Source organism: Callionymus lyra, chromosome 2 (assembly GCF_982586985.1).
Source record: "Callionymus lyra chromosome 2, fCalLyr1.hap1.1, whole genome shotgun sequence".
Classification (NCBI taxonomy): Eukaryota; Metazoa; Chordata; class Actinopteri; order Syngnathiformes; family Callionymidae; genus Callionymus; species Callionymus lyra.
In genome coordinates this window covers 6,932,191-6,950,269 of record NC_141819.1, presented here as the reverse complement: position 1 = coordinate 6,950,269, position 18,079 = coordinate 6,932,191, and the positions used below count along the sequence as shown (strand labels likewise).

Genomic DNA, 18,079 nt, shown 5'->3' with positions numbered 1-18,079 from the left:
CTTATAACAGTGAACTCTTTTTGATGATAAATTCAAAATTAAAATAAAATAAAAATAAAAACCCATTTTGATTTTTAAACCATAGTAATTCTACTTCTAAGTAAGTATTGTAATATTGTTTCTTTCCTCATGTATTCCAAGTGGCTGCTGCGCCTGACAGACAACGCGCAGGACAAAAGCGCTTCTTCTAAAAAGCGTACCATTTCCGGTGTTCTACCCAGTTCCGCTTCATAACAGCAGCCGTCAGTTTTAACCCAAACTTGAGCTCTTACTCTACGTTTTACTTCTTTTTCTCGGAACCGAACGGACTCTGGCGTGTGCACCGCAAACTCCTCCACACACGGAGCACAACACGGAATAGCAGCTAGCTAACATTGCCTCGTCCCTGAAGTTAAACTAGCTTTAGCATTAGCTTCGAAGGCTAACGACACTGCTCAGGGAGATTGTTTATTTTTCGCTCGCATCCCGTCTTTTCTAGAGAAAGCTTCGCCTCAAACACATGGATAAACACTCGAGGAACCGTCGACAGGTACGTGGATTTAATGCCAAGTCACCGATAACAAGTGGTTGTTGCTGAGAGGATGTTTACCTGCAGCACTAAAGGCCAAAGACTTCCTACACGAGAAAACCATAACAACAATGGCTCGAGATGTTTGCTTGTTGTTTCAACATCTGACGTGTTGTCTTCTTACGGTTTTAAAGTTGTCTTTGCGTGGAGTCATTGCATCTGAGCATTGTTGAAATCAGTGACCCAGTACACTTCATAGTTTTAAATATGTTATTTTCCTCAGAATTTAAGCTTTGGATTGTTTCAGATATAATGGTATGACCGTAATAGTTTTTACTCAAAGACGAATTTTTGGAGGATTTACAAGTTGTTACAATACATTCTAATACGAGAAATGCCTTTAGAGTAAAATCCTTTAGTTTAAAACCTGATTTTTACATGACAACTAGTTGTTATCAGGGTTAAGGCTTATAAAGAATGTTGTCTTCTTGATTTAAAAAAATTACGAGGGGAAAATAATGATGTATAAATTAAATGTTGATATCCAAAAACAAGGTATAACAATGGGTCGTTCACCTTGACCCAGAGACAACACAAGGGATAACAATACAAAATATTGTCTATGTTATGTCATGTTTGCTTTGCTGTTGAATTGTGTCTTCACTGTTTCTCCGAAACAAATTTCCCTCCATTCACATTGAAGGGAAAGAAAATAAATATAATTGAATCCCCATTTAAAAAAAAAAGATGCTGATGAGTAAAGGTTGGTGGTTTTCCAATGTTCTGTATTCAGGAAGTCTCCAAAGAATTCATTGCGAGGGGATTGGAGAAAGCACTTGCTGTTCTTTGATGAATTTAGAAATAACAAATAAGTCATCATGATTGATGGAGTTCTGTGTGTACTTTCAAGTGATACAATAGAAATATTTACCTGTATGTAACTCCAGTTCTATTAGTACATGCAAAGCCCTTTGAAAGCCCTCCAAATGCTTTTGTAATCTCTCCTCTATTTCACTCTATGCTAGTAAGAATCTGCCTTTGAGTTCACAATTTTACACAAAATGCAACATTTTAGAATTGAAAAAAAGTATTTATAATGTGTGAGATGGATGAACACTGCCACATAAAGCTGGTACCATCTTTCTTTGCTAGGTTTTGAAACAATTTTCCACCAGTGAGCATGTGTTGGTCTCTTTGGCATCCACTTATAAGTTGTTCAAACAAATTCAGATGAAACTGAGACTATTATCTTATCTGAATACTGTTGGCATAGAGGTTTTTTTTTTAAGATGGATGTTCACATAACTTTACTCCACAAGTGCAGGTTCTAGTTACTGGGCTTCTGATGTAACAAAAAATGTGTCTCACTACCTGATATCAGCCCTTTGATGTCGCAGAAAGTCTAGATTATGTGACCAAAGAGCAGTTGACGATTCCAGATTGCAAACCTTGACCACAGACCTGTTTCTGTCACACATGTGCTCCGAGTTGAAAGTGTATGCGACTCGGCCTTTAGGTTAGTGAGGGCTTATACTAAATTATTTTGTGTATTTCCCCAACAATGGTGGCAAAACCATAAAAACACAAGGCACATTTACTAGCATACACACAATATAAATTTAGGTTTACATTTGCAAATGCTGTTTCTAAGGCCTACACTGATGGTGAAGAGGCCTGAAGCTGAGGGGGGTAGGACTATTCTAGTAAAGTCCAATGGGCAACTCGGGAGAGAACCCAACTTTCTCCCCTCCTGCTTCTGTCTATGATGTCACTTTCCAGCAATCAGTTTAAATTGCATGACGACAACTACGTTGCTGCCAAGTGACCGCAGTCACTTTGGCATATTGAGTCGACCCTGGTACCTGTTGTACGATCTGACGTGACGCCTCTATTTGACATTGGACAGCATCACTTATTATCCGACTTTTTCATCATTTTTACAAAATAAAGTGTCTCTAGCCATTTTATAACATAGAAATGATCAATAAAACACGTATAACCTAAACCCCACTTATGGTTTGCAGAGCCTTAGCTCATATATAAGCACATACAGCATACTCTTGATCTCATCCAGGATAATTCCCTCCGAGAATTAGATGGTGCAACACCATAAGCTTCACAATATAAACACAACTGCGTACAGAAGCACCTCATTTTACCGTCTGAGCTTTGGGTTTATTTTCACATCTGAATGCTGAATATTAGTCTGAGCTCAGGTTGAATTGATTCCACACCAATTGAAGGTCAATAAATGGGGACATGATGTTCCTTTTAATTTCGAATGTTAAAAGTGCTTTAGAATAGCAACCTTGAGTGTGAGCCAGACAACAAAACACACCTTCACGATTTGCTAATTTGGTTATTTCTCGGTGCTTGATTTGTGACTTTGAGACGGTAAACAAGTCTGTCTTGTGATAACCATGTGATTGAACTGAACCGTTTTTTTTTGTTGCAATTTATATTTACTCTTTTAAACGTGGGAACCAATGTTTAATTTGTTTTTAAATGGAACAGATATTGTATGATTTTAAAATAAAGCCGATCTTGCTTTCATCATGTCCAACCAAATATTGTGATGTACAGAAGCAGCAACTCTCTCGTGGATATACAAGCTCATTAGTTCTTCTCCCACTGAGACTCCAGCACGAAGGAAAACATTCTGGAAATATTTCTTCTTCTTTATTGTAGTGATGGTCTTTACTAGGAGACAATGAAAACTCCTCAAGCTTGCAGGAGGCATTTTAGTTTTAGCCTGCAGACACAATTTCACACATGATAAAGAATAATTACTTGAGTCCGTTATCAATGAATGATTGTCTGTCAATTGATCATCAATGCAGGAAACACAATTAGCTTGGAGAGAAATATTTGACCTTAAAACCAAAAGGTCTGTCAAAGAGGTCAAAAATCAACGGTGAAATAAATGTATGATTGGAAAAAATTGCTTGGGTCATGTGCAGTTGTTTCGATCTGGGGTCAAAGGTTGTGGAAATCGGTTGGATAACCTTATTCATAAATCAAATTTAAACCTTTTGTGAACGCAGTATATAATGGAATAAGGCGGAGTTACAGATGGCTGAAGTTTTTAAAAGTTGTCCTCAAAGTAGAATTTTAAAACGAGTAAATGTCCAAAGACAACACTTTTAACCTTCACTAACAGCCCTTTTTTATATGTTTTGGCACAGTTCAAGATGTTTTATGATGTATCTGAACGTTTGGCTCATTTTCTAATTGTGCATGTCATGTATCCTACCTTGCAGATTTTGGGCCGTGAGAAGCAAAACTGCTGACTCATCGATCCAAGTTCACCGCAGTGACGGCCTGAGGTCACCGAGCAGCTTCCACACCAGCGCCATGCTGACCTAGAATCGGCTGTTTGTTCCCGCAGTCTGACCCCCGGCCCCGGCGGCAATAATCCAAAGACCATGTCTGATAACCAGGCCAACAACAACAACAATGTCCCGCTCAACAATAACAACAACAACATGGGGCCCAACAGGATCCGGAACCCCAACATCAACCAGAACCCCCTCATCAACGTCAGAGACCGCCTCTTCCACGCCCTCTTCTTCAAGATGGCCGTCACTTACGCGCGACTCTTCCCCCCGTCCTTCCGGAGGGTGTTTGAGTTCTTCGTCCTGCTGAAGGTGAGTTCACTTCATCCCATCATTAAACCTGGATCTAAGTAACACGCCTGACAGTTGAGAGCTATAACTTGTCCTTTAGAGTAAGTTTGTTCCTTCACTTTCGTTGTTCAAACGTCAGAAGTTGAATTCTTGCTCCTCTCATCTGTCTCTTAAATTAGTCGTGAACCAGTTTTTTCTCCAGAGAACTTATTTTAGCTCATCGATTCATGTGTGTCTGACCCAGTTGAGCTGCTCGCTGGTCACAGCATCTCACTTTCTGTCGAAGGTGTATTGATGCACGAGTCTGATGCACAGACAGCAGTCGGCTTTTGTTTTTCATCAGGCACGGCTGTGGAGTGTGGCAAGCTTCTGCCTTTTAGTGCTGGAGCACCTGAGCTGCTGTATACTGAGAGAACATGGATAAGATGCATCAATGTTATCTGAAAATATAGACCAAAATGTGGAATGTAGTCGATTAAATTGGCCTTTAAAGTTTTTTAATCAGGAGTCGCTACATGCCTTGTTGTCGTCCAATACCTTAGTTATATCTCAGAACAAACCTGTGTTGTCGACACTACTTACACCTGACATGGTTTCTCTATGTCTCTATGTAAGTAAGTAAGTAATTTTTATTTGTATAATGTCTCCATGATCCGTCTTCTGCTCGTGTCTCCAAGTATAATACGATCTTAAAGAACAACTAATGATAAACTCTGACTCTCCTGACATGTAGTAAATGTTCTTCTTCTCCAATATGCAGTAAGTTCATCATCATGACCATGTTTTCAACTTATTACTTTATAACGTTGCTCTGAAATCTGGGCGAACGAGAGGTTACGAGAGTCAATTATGACGTAATAATGGCTTCACTTCTCCTCCAGCTGTAATTAGCTGTAATGGAGTCCCTGAGAGGTGGAGGCTTCCGGGATTGATGACATGAGGTGACAAACCTCCCATGTTTAACCAATCGCAGCAGAGTGGGTGTGGTTATGGTCAACAAGATTTCATCTCCAAAGTGTTTTCAATGGGCGGAGCTTAAGATCATTAAGATCATCTAATGTCAGTATTTCAATGAAAAGAGAGTTTTGTACAAACACACGCTGATGATACAACGGAGTCGCACATCAATTTAACACACACTCAACACATTAGTCGAACCTCATCTCTCTGTGAAGGATGTTGACGGAGATGGAAATAAAGTCATTGGGAGTCGCCCCTGAAGCGACTGCACTGCACTATCCTATTAGACGTCTTATTTTAATCTCCGTCAACAAGCCGAGCACACAAGGCAGCGGCTCAGCCCGGCGGGTATCCAATAAGTGTTTGAACCGAACTGTGAATGTGCGTGGGGGGGGAAAACAAGGAAATGTTCCCTTTTAGAGTTTGAAGGTAATCTGGATTAAGATGACAGGATTGTGAATGTCTTGTGGGGAAGTCTGGGATTAATGTGTTAATCCATCATGGCATCAGACTCAAGGCTCGATTGGCTGTGACTTTGATTGTACGGCAGCCGGTCCCGTCCATAAGATCTGGAAGGTTTTCTTTACTGGTATTTATGGCATCGTTTTGTCTTGACAAGTCACAGATGGATCGACTACTTGAACCACTTTAAAAGCATCCTGGGCTCATCAAAGGAGGCCCCTCTTTCAGATGAAGGACTTGGTTTCTACTGGACTTTTACACCTCACAGACCACAAGTGTACCGGACTACTGATGGTCCTCTCAGTCTTGTGGAGTCATCCTAGGGCGCCCCCTGGATCCTGTGGAGGAAGTGTCTGGGAGGAGGATACAGAGCAAGCTGGCCTCCATGAGGAAGAACTTATCTCACCCTCTCCAGCACACACTGAGGGCATTGAGGAGCTCCATCAGTGATAGGATGCTCCATCCCAGGTGTGTGAGGGAGAGGTACCGCAGGTCCTTCCTCCCTGCTGCCATCAGACTACACAACAAGAACACAGCCAGATAAATATTTAACAGCACCTTTCTTCTTGTTATTTTTGTAAATATGTGTATATATAATATAGGGCAGATTTTTATTCTATTTAGATTTTTCTTTTCATTTTATTATTTTATTTTCTGGGTTTTATTTGTGGTATTGCGCTTGCTGTTGTTTAAACCGAATTTCCCCTCGCGGGACAAATAAAGGATTTCTGATTCTGATTCAGAGCCACTAGAGGACACAGACCTGTTTGATGCTCACTCCCTTCCAGGCTGTGCTCACAGTATAGAGACCAGTTGTATTGTGTGTGGACGGTTTAGAGTCTTCCTTCAGTCCGTCCAAGATTCCTGGTTCTTTAAAGTAGTTCTGTCTCGGGCCAGGATATCTTGAAGACCAACGTGTCCTCCCAAATCTTCAAAGGCACAACTGGGCCGTAATATTTGAAACCAGAGACCACCAGAGACACTTAAAGGGATTCAAACTTCACTCGTGTTCTACTCGCCCTAATGTCGACTAATGTTGGGATTATTTTCAGAGTAATCTGCCCCTTTTTTAGAGTTATAGACAAAAATGTTTGTTCATTTTAATGTAGCGACTGGAGCTCAGTTGAGGAAATATTCTTATTGTGGTTTCTTCTCATATCAACAAACCAGTTCACCACATTTGTAGAGAACTCACCTTTTACTTTGCTCGTCTTCTCAGGCGCTCTTCGTCCTCTTCATCCTCGCCTACATCCACATCGCCTTCTCCCGCTCGCCCATCAACTGCCTGGAGGCGGTGAGGGAGCGATGGCCCCGCGACGGCATCCTGCGCGTGGAGATCCAGAGGAACTCCAGCCGAGTGCCCGTCTTCCTGCAGGAGGCGGCGGCGGCGGGCGTCGGGATGGCGGGCCTCAGCGTGGCGGCGCTGCAGGAGGAGGACGAGGAGGAAGAGGAGGCCACGGTGGAGATGTTCGACAACAGTTCGGTGCAGGTAGAGGACGTCCACCCGTTCGTAGTCATCGTCATCCCCTCACACGTCTTCTCTCTGGCTGCAGTTCGAGCTGGACATCGAGCCTCATCTGAAGACGTCCCTGATCGGCGGCGGAGCCGTGAGCGGAGCCGGCGGCGTCAACGACAGCCAGGACGTGTCCTTCAGCCAGACCACGAAAGGTATGCAGCCGCTGAGGGACAAAGTGTCTGAGCTGGAGATGATGAGCAGAGCAGGTAAACCTTCACCTCCTCCACCTGCCTCCTCACCTGTGCACCGCCCTCTCCTCATCCCTTCTTCTCTGCTCTACAACTTTTTTAATTCTCAAAGTAGCTGTAGATGCAACTGATGTTCTTCTTGTCACCAGAAGAGGGCAGCATAGCGTCGCTTCATCTGAGAATCAACTCAGGATGTTTTCACTCAGTAGTTGAACAAAGCTGCGCCCACACTTGACATTTGTCACGCTTGTATTTACACATTCAATAGACTTTATTTATTTTTTAATGATTATAAACTTTGGTACTTTGTGAATCTAGCCACTCACAGAAGGCTCAACGCTATATGAACCAATCATAAACGATTTAAGGCTTATAGTAACTTCAGCCATCAGTCGCCCATCAAAACTTGCAGTTTCAACCGTCTGGAGTCTTCCCGCTTAACTCTTTGGTAGATTCCTCAAGTAGTTTAGAAGTACGAAATAAAGATTAGCACTACACTAGCCTTCTAATCCTTCATACTCCTTACACGTTTGTCATTCATTTGTTCACATAATTGTTGTTGTTTTTTACCCATTAATTGTTCAAAATAAATCTAGATTTTCACCCACTTAATAGGTTTCAGATTATTTTAAATGGCGAGTATTAAGATTCAATAAATCAGCACTTTCTTAAGACTTTTATCTCATATATTTGAATGTAAGTAAGTCATTTTTATTTATGTAGAGAAATTAATAGTTAAAACATAATATTTTAGCCAAGATATAATATATCTTTGTCAAAAAATGATGGTTTATGATTCTATGAATCAATAATCATCCCAAGTTTGTATCAATGACTGCCATAGATGTATAGATGGGACCAGAGGAGAGAAATCTTTCCAGACTGTTGCTCCTAAGCTTTGGAACCATCTCTGTGTTTGATGATCTACTGACTCCTTCAAGAAACATCTCAAGATGTTTTTATTTGTTCAGGCTTTTCCTTGATTCACTGAGAGATCAGTCATAAAAAGGTCCACAGATAAATCTCACTCTTATAATTTTCTGAAACACTAATGAGAACCAAAATAATCATTAAGTCATTGGGAAAAGTTTGACCATTTTTTGGTTAGGCCTCTGGAAGAAAAATCCTGTTTCCTCCAGGATGAAAAATCCAACACAAAATGTCAAACAAACATTTCTGGGGAAGACTTTAAAAAGAAGGTGAAGAGGAGCAACAGAATAAGACAACACTGCTGAGAGGTCGTGAGGACAGGGAGGGGAGGTCGGTCCAGAGGAGGTCGGGCCACAGCAGGACCACCAGGTCTTCTGTGCTCAGCAACTGCTAACAAGATGTCGACTCTGTCCTTTTCCCACTGAGACTGATCACCGCACGGCAACTTTGTGTGTCCCGAGCGCTGACCTGCATGTGTGCTTTCAGTGTGGCCTCAAGAGGAGTACATCGTGGAGTATTCCCTGGAGTACGGCTTCTTGCGTCTGTCTCAGAGCACCAGGCAGAGACTCAACATCCCCGTCATGGTGGTCACTCTAGGTGAGACCCACACGACTCGCTCTCCAGACCAGACCTGGGCCACACACACTGACTCCATCTATGCAGCACGGTCTTAAAATAACATTATAATACTTGACATTTACAATTGTTTATCATCAATACTATGACTAGTTCAACCCTACATGTATTTTCCTAAAGATCTTTGTTTGAATACATATTTTTCTCCTAGAGATTTGTGATAAAAATATGATATTTTTAAATGCATTGAATATAAAATAATCTTAAATTAAATGATGGCAAATTAAATGGTAAAATATGTGAAATATGCTTTTTTAGAATCTTAAAATATAATGAATTATAATAAAAGTATATATAATCAAATTAAAACCTAAGCTTATTTATAATATTCATTTATTTATCTTCAATTTTTTGACAGTCCCTTATAACAGCCCCAGTATATAATGTGGCCCCTGAGGAAATACAATTGCTGACCCCTGGTCTAGACCATTGATCCCCCAAAACTGCAGTATAAAGTGTGTGACAAAAAACACACTTTTTCCATTTCATCCAATTTTTTGAGAAGCTAAATAAAAATCAAGGCCGTCTGTTCTTTGTCGTTATATTCTATTTTTTTACTGTGAAGAACCCAGAGAGGGTTTTTTCCGTTACTCGTGGCCCCTGCGACCGTCACACTGTTCTGTGACAAACTGACCCTCCATCAGAGAAGGGTTATGTGGCCCTTCACAGGGACTTGCGGACCCCTGCTCTAGACACGCTTCTGTTGTGCGTTCCAGATCCCATGAAGGACGAGTGTTTCGGCGACGGCTTCAGCCGCTTCCTGCTGGACGAGTTCCTGGGTTACGATGACATCTTGATGTCCAGTGTGAAGGCGCTGGCCGAGAACGAGGAGAACAAAGGTAGACAAAGTCTCAAATGTAGCCACAGACTCTCATGCTGAGGGTTGAGGGTTCGAGACCCGGCGCTTGCTTTTTTTTTTTTTATACCGGATTATAAAGGAGAGAAGTTTATGTAATTACTTTTAAAATTTAATAAAACAAATCAACAAATATGACAGAAAAACAATGTCTGATAACTTTCTGTGATGCCTTCAATGACAATAGGATTGCTATGGTGCGTTCATGAATGTATGATGAAACTAAACATGAAACAGTAAAACTTAACACTGGGAAAAAAGAAACGCACACAAAACACACACACTTCTGTGTGTCGGGCTGATAAGAAAGAAATGACGAGTTATTTATTTTATTTAACACCTTTTTATTGTGTTTGTTATTTTCCTTTAAAGGTTTTTGTGTATTTAATACAGTGTTGTTCAATTTTATTGTTTTTATTTAATATGTTTATGTGATCAATGGTAAAATGAAAAGGTGAATTTTGTGTGTTTGTAGGATAAATAATTGTTACTTTCCCTAGTAACTAGTTACTTTGAGAAGAAATAAATTCAAGTAACTGAAAGGCGCTTTGGAAATAACCATTACTTAATTAATTACTTACTTTTCTTAGTAACTAGTTACTATGAAAAGGAAGTTAATTAAGGTAACTTAGTTACTTTTCCTAGTAACTGGTTACTTTGAAAATAAGTAAATTAAGGTAACCGAGTTACTTTTATTAGTAACTGGTTACTTTGAAAATAACAAGTGAAAGTAACTGAGTTACTTTTCCTAGTAACTAGTTACTTTGAAAATAACAAGTAAATTAAGGTAACTGAGTTACTTTTCCTAGTAACTAGTTACTTTGAGAATAAATAAATTAAAGTAACTGAAAGGCGCTTTAGAAATAACCATTACTTACTTACTTTTCTTAGTAACTAGTTACTATGAAAATAAGTTAATTTAGGTAGCTTAGTTACTTTTCCTAGTAACTAGTTACTTTGAAAATAAGTAAATTAAGGTAACTGAGTTACTTTCATAAGTAACTGGTTACTTTGAAAATAACAAGTAAATTAAGGTAACTGGGTTACTTTTCCTAGTAACTAGTTACTTTGAAAATAACAAGTAAATTAAGGTAACTGAGTTACTTTGCCTAGTAACTAGTTACTTTGAAAATAACAAGTAAATTAAGGTAACTGAGTTACTATTCCTAGTAACTAGTTACTTTGAAAATAACAAGTAAATTAAGGTAACTGAATTACTTTTTCTAGTAACTAGTTACTTTGAAAATAACAAGTAAATTAAGGTAACTGAGTTACTTTTCCTAGTAACTAGTTACTTTGAAAATAACAAGTAAATTAAGGTAACTGAGTTACTTTTCCTAGTAACTAGTTACTTTGAAAATAACAAGTAAATTAAGGTAACTGAGTTACTTTTCCTAGTAACTAGTTACTTTGAAAATAACAAGTAAATTAAGGTAACTGAGTTACTTTTCCTAGTAACTGGTTACTTTGAAAATAACAAGTAAATTAAGGTAACTGAGTTACTTTTCCTAGTAACTAGTTACTTTGAAAATAACAAGTAAATTAAGGTAACTGAGTTACTTTTCCTAGTAACTAGTTACTTTGAAAATAACAAGTAAATTAATGTAACTGAGTTACTTTTCCTAGTAACTAGTTACTTTGAAAATAACAAGTAAATTAAGGTAACTGAGTTACTTTTCCTAGTAACTAGTTACTTTGAAAATAAGTGAATTAAAGTAACTGAGTTACTTTTATTAGTTACTAGTTAATTTGAAAATAACAAGTAAATGAATGTAACTGAGCCAACACTGGTTGTGATGCACCTTGTCATGATGATTCTCTCTGGTTCTTCACAGGGTTCCTGAGGAACGTGGTGTCCGGAGAACATTATCGCTTCGTCAGCATGTGGATGGCGAGAACGTCGTACTTGGCTGCCTTCGTCATCATGGTCATATTTGTAGGTATCCAGAAGGTGTGTGTGTGTCGCAGGTGTGTGTGTGTGCGCTCAGAACCAGGTGTTCCTCCTCAGACGCTGTCGGTGTCGATGCTGCTCAGATACTCTCATCACCAGATCTTCGTCTTCATCGGTGAGACTTGAACACCCTCAGAGATCATGGTGAGAATCCAACACGTCTTGATCCGGCGTTTGTTTTTCTTCAGTGGACCTGCTGCAGATGTTGGAGATGAACATGACCATCGCCTTTCCAGCAGCTCCTTTGCTCACCGTCATTCTGGCCCTCGTCGGTACGTTTCAAGAGTTCTGTGGGTTTAACCCTTGTGTTTCCTCTGGGTCAAGGTCAACGACCTCTTGTTTCCGGGCCACGTTGACCCAGAGACGACACAAGGGTTCAGATCCAGATTTAAGATTTGTGTCGCCTGGAAATAGAAGTGTGTATTTGTCAAGAATCTGGCGAAACATTATGTATCTTGAGACGGTGTCAATGATATGATCTATAGTGATATATTGTGATAGTGTAGTAACAAATATATATGTGTAGTATTGTCCAGTACTTGACTCTGGTGTTGTGATAGTGTAGTTACAAATATATATGTGTAGTATTGTCCAGTACTTGACTCTGGTGTTGTGATAGTGTAGTTACAAATATATATGTGTAGTATTGTCCAGTACTTGACTCTGGTGTTGTGATAGTGTAGTTACAAATATATATGTGTAGTATTGTCCAGTACTTGACTCTGGTGTTGTGATAGTGTAGTTACAAATATATATGTGTAGTATTGTCCAGTACTTGACTCTGGTGTTGTGATAGTGTAGTAACAAGTATATATGTGTAGTATTGTCCAGTACTTGACTCTGGTGTTGTGATAGTGTAGTAACAAATATATATGTGTAGTATTGTCCAGTACTTGACTCTGGTGTTGTGATAGTGTAGTTACAAATATAGATGTGTAGTATTGTCCAGTACTTGACTCTGGTGTTGTGATAGTGTAGTAACAAGTATATATGTGTAGTATTGTCCAGTACTTGACTCTGGTGTTGTGATAGTGTAGTTACAAATATATATGTGTAGTATTGTCCAGTACTTGACTCTGGTGTTGTGATAGTGTAGTTACAAATATATATGTGTAGTATTGTCCAGTACTTGACTCTGGTGTTGTGATAGTGTAGTTACAAATATATATGTGTAGTATTGTCCAGTACTTGACTCTGGTGTTGTGATAGTGTAGTAACAAGTATATATGTGTAGTATTGTCCAGTACTTGACTCTGGTGTTGTGATAGTGTAGTAACAAATATATATGTGTAGTATTGTCCAGTACTTGACTCTGGTGTTGTGATAGTGTAGTTACAAATATATATGTGTAGTATTGTCCAGTACTTGACTCTGGTGTTGTGATAGTGTAGTTACAAATATATATGTGTAGTATTGTCCAGTACTTGACTCTGGTGTTGTGATAGTGTAGTAACAAGTATATATGTGTAGTATTGTCCAGTACTTGACTCTGGTGTTGTGATAGTGTAGTAACAAATATATATGTGTAGTATTGTCCAGTACTTGACTCTGGTGTTGTGATAGTGTAGTTACAAATATAGATGTGTAGTATTGTCCAGTACTTGACTCTGGTGTTGTGATAGTGTAGTAACAAGTATATATGTGTAGTATTGTCCAGTACTTGACTCTGGTGTTGTGATAGTGTAGTTACAAATATATATGTGTAGTATTGTCCAGTACTTGACTCTGGTGTTGTGATAGTGTAGTTACAAATATATATGTGTAGTATTGTCCAGTACTTGACTCTGGTGTTGTGATAGTGTAGTTACAAATATATATGTGTAGTATTGTCCAGTACTTGACTCTGGTGTTGTGATAGTGTAGTAACAAGTATATATGTGTAGTATTGTCCAGTACTTGACTCTGGTGTTGTGATAGTGTAGTAACAAATATATATGTGTAGTATTGTCCAGTACTTGACTCTGGTGTTGTGATAGTGTAGTTACAAATATATATGTGTAGTATTGTCCAGTACTTGACTCTGGTGTTGTGATAGTGTAGTTACAAATATATATGTGTAGTATTGTCCAGTACTTGACTCTGGTGTTGTAGTATTTACAGACCACATGACTCTTGATGAAGTCGTAACTGCTTTAATTTGTTTTCAAACCAAAATATGTCCAAACATCAGCTTTAAAATCTGCTGGAGTCACTGTATCCTCTCGTCCTCAGTCATCCCAGGATCTCGTGGGATTTCAATGTTCATTTAGCTGCAAAAGATGCAATGACTGCTGCCACCTAGCGGTCGGAAGTTTAACTGCATTATAAAGAAATGTAGTGGTTTAAAGGCCAAAAAAAAAAAAAAAAAATTAGATTAAATAAAAAAAAAGGAATAAAATACTTTGCTATTGATTATCGATACTTGAACCCATAACAATATTTACGTGTATCAATACTTCTGCTCAGGAATGGAGGCCATCATGTCGGAGTTCTTCAACGACACCACCACGGCCTTCTACATCATCCTGATCGTGTGGCTGGCCGACCAGTACGACGCCATCTGCTGCCACACCAACACCAGCAAGAGACACTGGCTGCGGTGAGTCCAGAGACCAGAGACCAGAGTCCAGAGACCAGAGCGAGGAGTCGGGACGTGACCTCCTGACCTCCCCCCCCCCCCGTCCTGTGTTCCAGGTTCTTCTATCTCTATCACTTCGCCTTCTACGCCTATCACTACCGCTTCAACGGCCAGTACAGCAGCCTGGCCCTGGTCACCTCCTGGCTCTTCATTCAGGTGAGAGGTTCGTCGAGGGCGTCGAGGTCCCGCCGTGACGTGACGCCTTCCCGTGTGTCCGCAGCACTCCATGATCTACTTCTTCCACCACTACGAGCTCCCGGCCATCCTGCAGCAGATCCGGATCCAGGAGATGCTGCTGCACAACCAGCAGGGGGGCCAGGCCAACCAGACGGCCCTGCAGGACAGCCTCAACAACAACACGGCGGCAGCGCCCGCCGCGGCGCACGAGGCGCCGGGCCCCGCGGACGCCGCCCCGTCAGGAGACGCCGCCCCCCCGCAGCCCGATGTCCAGCCCGCCGCCGCCGCAGGGGAGGTGAGGGCGGAGCTAAACTGGGTGGCTCAGACGGCCGCCATCATCACCGAGGCGCTGTCGTCCTCCGCCCAGCAGGGGGCGGCGGTGCTGGACGCCGTCCAGGGAGCGAGCGGCTCTGCCGCCGCCGCCGCGGAGGACGGTGCCGCCGCGGGAGAGGAGGCGGGTCTCCAGCCCGCGGACGTGGAACCCTCAGCAGCAGCAGGAGAGCCTCTGGCCGCCCCCGCCGAGATGGACCCCCCTCAGACTCTAAGCGCAGACACGTCCTGAGAGCGTCACAGGGGGGTCCAAGAATGATCTCAGTCCGGCACCAGAGGGTTCCGAGCGTCCGTGGTCGACCAGTGCCGAGGGGTCGACCCGTCGCCAGTCGACCAGTGACGCGAACCCACGGCTAGTTTTAATCAACGCGACTTTATTTTTTATCAACCCTTAGTTCACGCGACCTTGACGGGAAGTCAGAAGATCAGCGAGTCTGTGGCAGCAGAAACAAGACCCCCCCCCTGCCCCACCCCCCCCCACCAGTGTGTCCGTACCTGACTGTGATCCTCCTCCCGTTCCCTCTCCTGGACCTGGACTGAACATTAGACTTGAGGGAACCTGAAGAAGTTTCTCCTCCAGACTTAAAGTCTGGATTCGTCGTGCGTTTTGAAGTCTTTTTCCGTCCGTCGTCCTCTTGTGTCCTCGAGTCCGTCGGTCGTTCAGATGTTTCTCCTCCACGTCTTGTTTCCTGCCACCAGCAGCAGAACCCGAGAGTCCAGAGCCGAGGACGTGTCGCAGGACTCGACTCAGAGTCGACACGATCGGCTCTGGTTCTGACTGAAGCACAAAAACTGAGACTTTATTTTTTTTTTTTTCCTGTCGCTTTTATTCTTTTTTTTTTTTCTTTTTTTTTTGGGAAAAACTGAATGTGTGTCTAGAGCTGGACTGAACTTTAACAAAAAAAATGAATGCCTTATCAATAATCTTCGATGATTAGCTGTGCAATCTGACTGGTTTCTCTCAGACCCGCCACCAGAGGGCGCTCGATCGGCTCGTAATTCAGTAGCAAATGAGCAGAAGAGTTTTTTTTTTTAATTGAGATCTTGGGGTTGTGTTGCCATGACGACCCCTGTTCACGAGAGCTGTACCAACAGAACCGAGCGTGTCACAGATTGAATCTGGTCAACACACCTGTTGGTCGGTGAGGTGAGATCGGGGGCGGAGCCTGACCCGGTTTGACGGAACCAAACTAACGACTCTCTTCTTCTTCTTCTTCTTCTTCGTGCCTCAGCTGATCGGCTGTCGCTCCATTAGTTGATCTCATGCGACTGTATTTAAGTGTCCAGTAAAACCAGTGCACAACCTTGACTCCGCGTCTCTTCTCTCGTCCCTGGACCACGTGGAGGACTCGAAAGGGTCTTCACCGTTTCAGGATCCGAGGCCTCTTGAGGGTAAGACGGTGAACCAACCAACCCGGGAGTCGAACCGACCACCAGGTGCTGAGACTACGGTCAGATGAAGGACGGAGGGTCGAAGGTCGAAAGGTTGCGGTTCGAGCAGAAGTTCTTGGTCTGTCGTGGCGTCCAAAGGTTCCTTGAGTCCTTCATGACTCTGGAGGTCGAGCTCACGAGTCTATGAGTCCCAGTGTGAATGTGTGTGTGTGTGTTGTTGTGATGTGTGACTCTATTGTATCATCAGTGTGTGTGTGTGTTGTTGTGATGTGTGACTCTATTGTATCATCAGTGTGTGTGTGTGTTGTTGTGATGTGTGACTCTATTGTATCATCAGTGTGTGTGTGTGTTGTTGTGATGTGTGACTCTATTGTATCATCAGTGTGTGTGTGATGTGATGTGTGACTCTATTGTATCATCAGTGTGTGTGTGATGTGATGTGTGACTCTATTGTATCATCAGTGCGTGTGTGATGTGATGTGTGACTCTATTGTATCATCAGTGTGTGTTGTTGTGATGTGTGACTCTATTGTATCATCAGTGTGTGTGTGATGTGATGTGTGACTCTATTGTATCATCAGTGCGTGTGTGATGTGATGTGTGACTCTATTGTATCATCAGTGCGTGTGTGATGTGATGTGTGACTCTATTGTATCATCAGTGCGTGTGTGATGTGATGTGTGACTCTATTGTATCATCAGTGCGTGTGTGATGTGATGTGTGACTCTATTGTATCATCAGTGCGTGTGTGATGTGATGTGTGACTCTATTGTATCATCAGTGCGTGTGTGATGTGATGTGTGACTCTATTGTATCATCAGTGCGTGTGTGATGTGATGTGTGACTCTATTGTATCATCAGTGCGTGTGTGATGTGATGTGTGACTATTGTATCATCAGTGTGTGTGTTGTGAGACTCTATTGTGTCATATGTGTGTGTGTTGTTGTGATGTGTGACTCTATTGTATCATCAGTGCGTGTGTGATGTGATGTGTGACTCTATTGTATCATCAGTGCGTGTGTGATGTGATGTGTGACTCTATTGTATCATCAGTGCGTGTGTGATGTGATGTGTGACTCTATTGTATCATCAGTGCGTGTGTGATGTGATGTGTGACTCTATTGTATCATCAGTGTGTGTGTGATGTGATGTGTGACTCTATTGTATCATCAGTGCGTGTGTGATGTGATGTGTGACTCTATTGTATCATCAGTGCGTGTGTGATGTGATGTGTGACTCTATTGTATCATCAGTGCGTGTGTGATGTGATGTGTGACTATTGTATCATCAGTGTGTGTGTTGTGAGACTCTATTGTGTCATATGTGTGTGTGTGTTGTTGTGATGTGTGACTCTATTGTATCATCAGTGTGTGTTGTTGTGATGTGTGACTCTATTGTATCATCAGTGTGTGTGTGATGTGATGTGTGACTCTATTGTATCATCAGTGCGTGTGTGATGTGTGACTCTATTGTATCATCAGTGCGTGTGTGATGTGATGTGTGACTCTATTGTATCATCAGTGTGTGTGTGATGTGATGTGTGACTCTATTGTATCATCAGTGCGTGTGTGATGTGATGTGTGACTCTATTGTATCATCAGTGCGTGTGTGATGTGATGTGTGACTCTATTGTATCATCAGTGTGTGTGTGATGTGATGTGTGACTCTATTGTATCATCAGTGCGTGTGTGATGTGATGTGTGACTCTATTGTATCATCAGTGCGTGTGTGATGTGATGTGTGACTATTGTATCATCAGTGTGTGTGTTGTGAGACTCTATTGTGTCATATGTGTGTGTGTGTTGTTGTGATGTGTGACTCTATTGTATCATCAGTGTGTGTGTGTGTGTGTGTGTTGTTGTGATGTGTGACTATTGTATCATCAGTGCGTGTGTGATGTGATGTGTGACTATTGTATCATCAGTGTGTG

At 41.6% G+C, this 18,079-nt stretch overlaps 1 protein-coding gene across 2 annotated transcripts; it reads left to right on the top strand.

The window, feature by feature from the left end:
* The first annotated feature begins 207 nt into the window (after positions 1-207).
* tmem259 (transmembrane protein 259) lies at positions 208-16,066 on the top strand. 2 transcript variants are annotated; one of them, XM_087783337.1, is made up of 12 exons: positions 208-529; positions 3,769-4,155; positions 6,776-7,045; positions 7,110-7,278; positions 8,677-8,787; positions 9,543-9,665; positions 11,518-11,618; positions 11,691-11,748; positions 11,822-11,905; positions 14,079-14,211; positions 14,307-14,406; positions 14,471-16,066. In XM_087783337.1, the coding sequence occupies exons 2-12, from the start codon at positions 3,934-3,936 to the stop codon at positions 14,987-14,989; spliced, it is 1,890 nt and encodes a 629-aa protein (XP_087639463.1). In that variant the 5' UTR covers positions 208-529; positions 3,769-3,933; the 3' UTR covers positions 14,990-16,066. The 2 variants fall into 2 exon arrangements, with proteins under 2 accessions (XP_087639463.1, XP_087639464.1); XM_087783338.1 differs by having other exon boundaries at positions 209-529; positions 7,110-7,224.
* Positions 16,067-18,079: the final 2,013 nt, after the last annotated feature.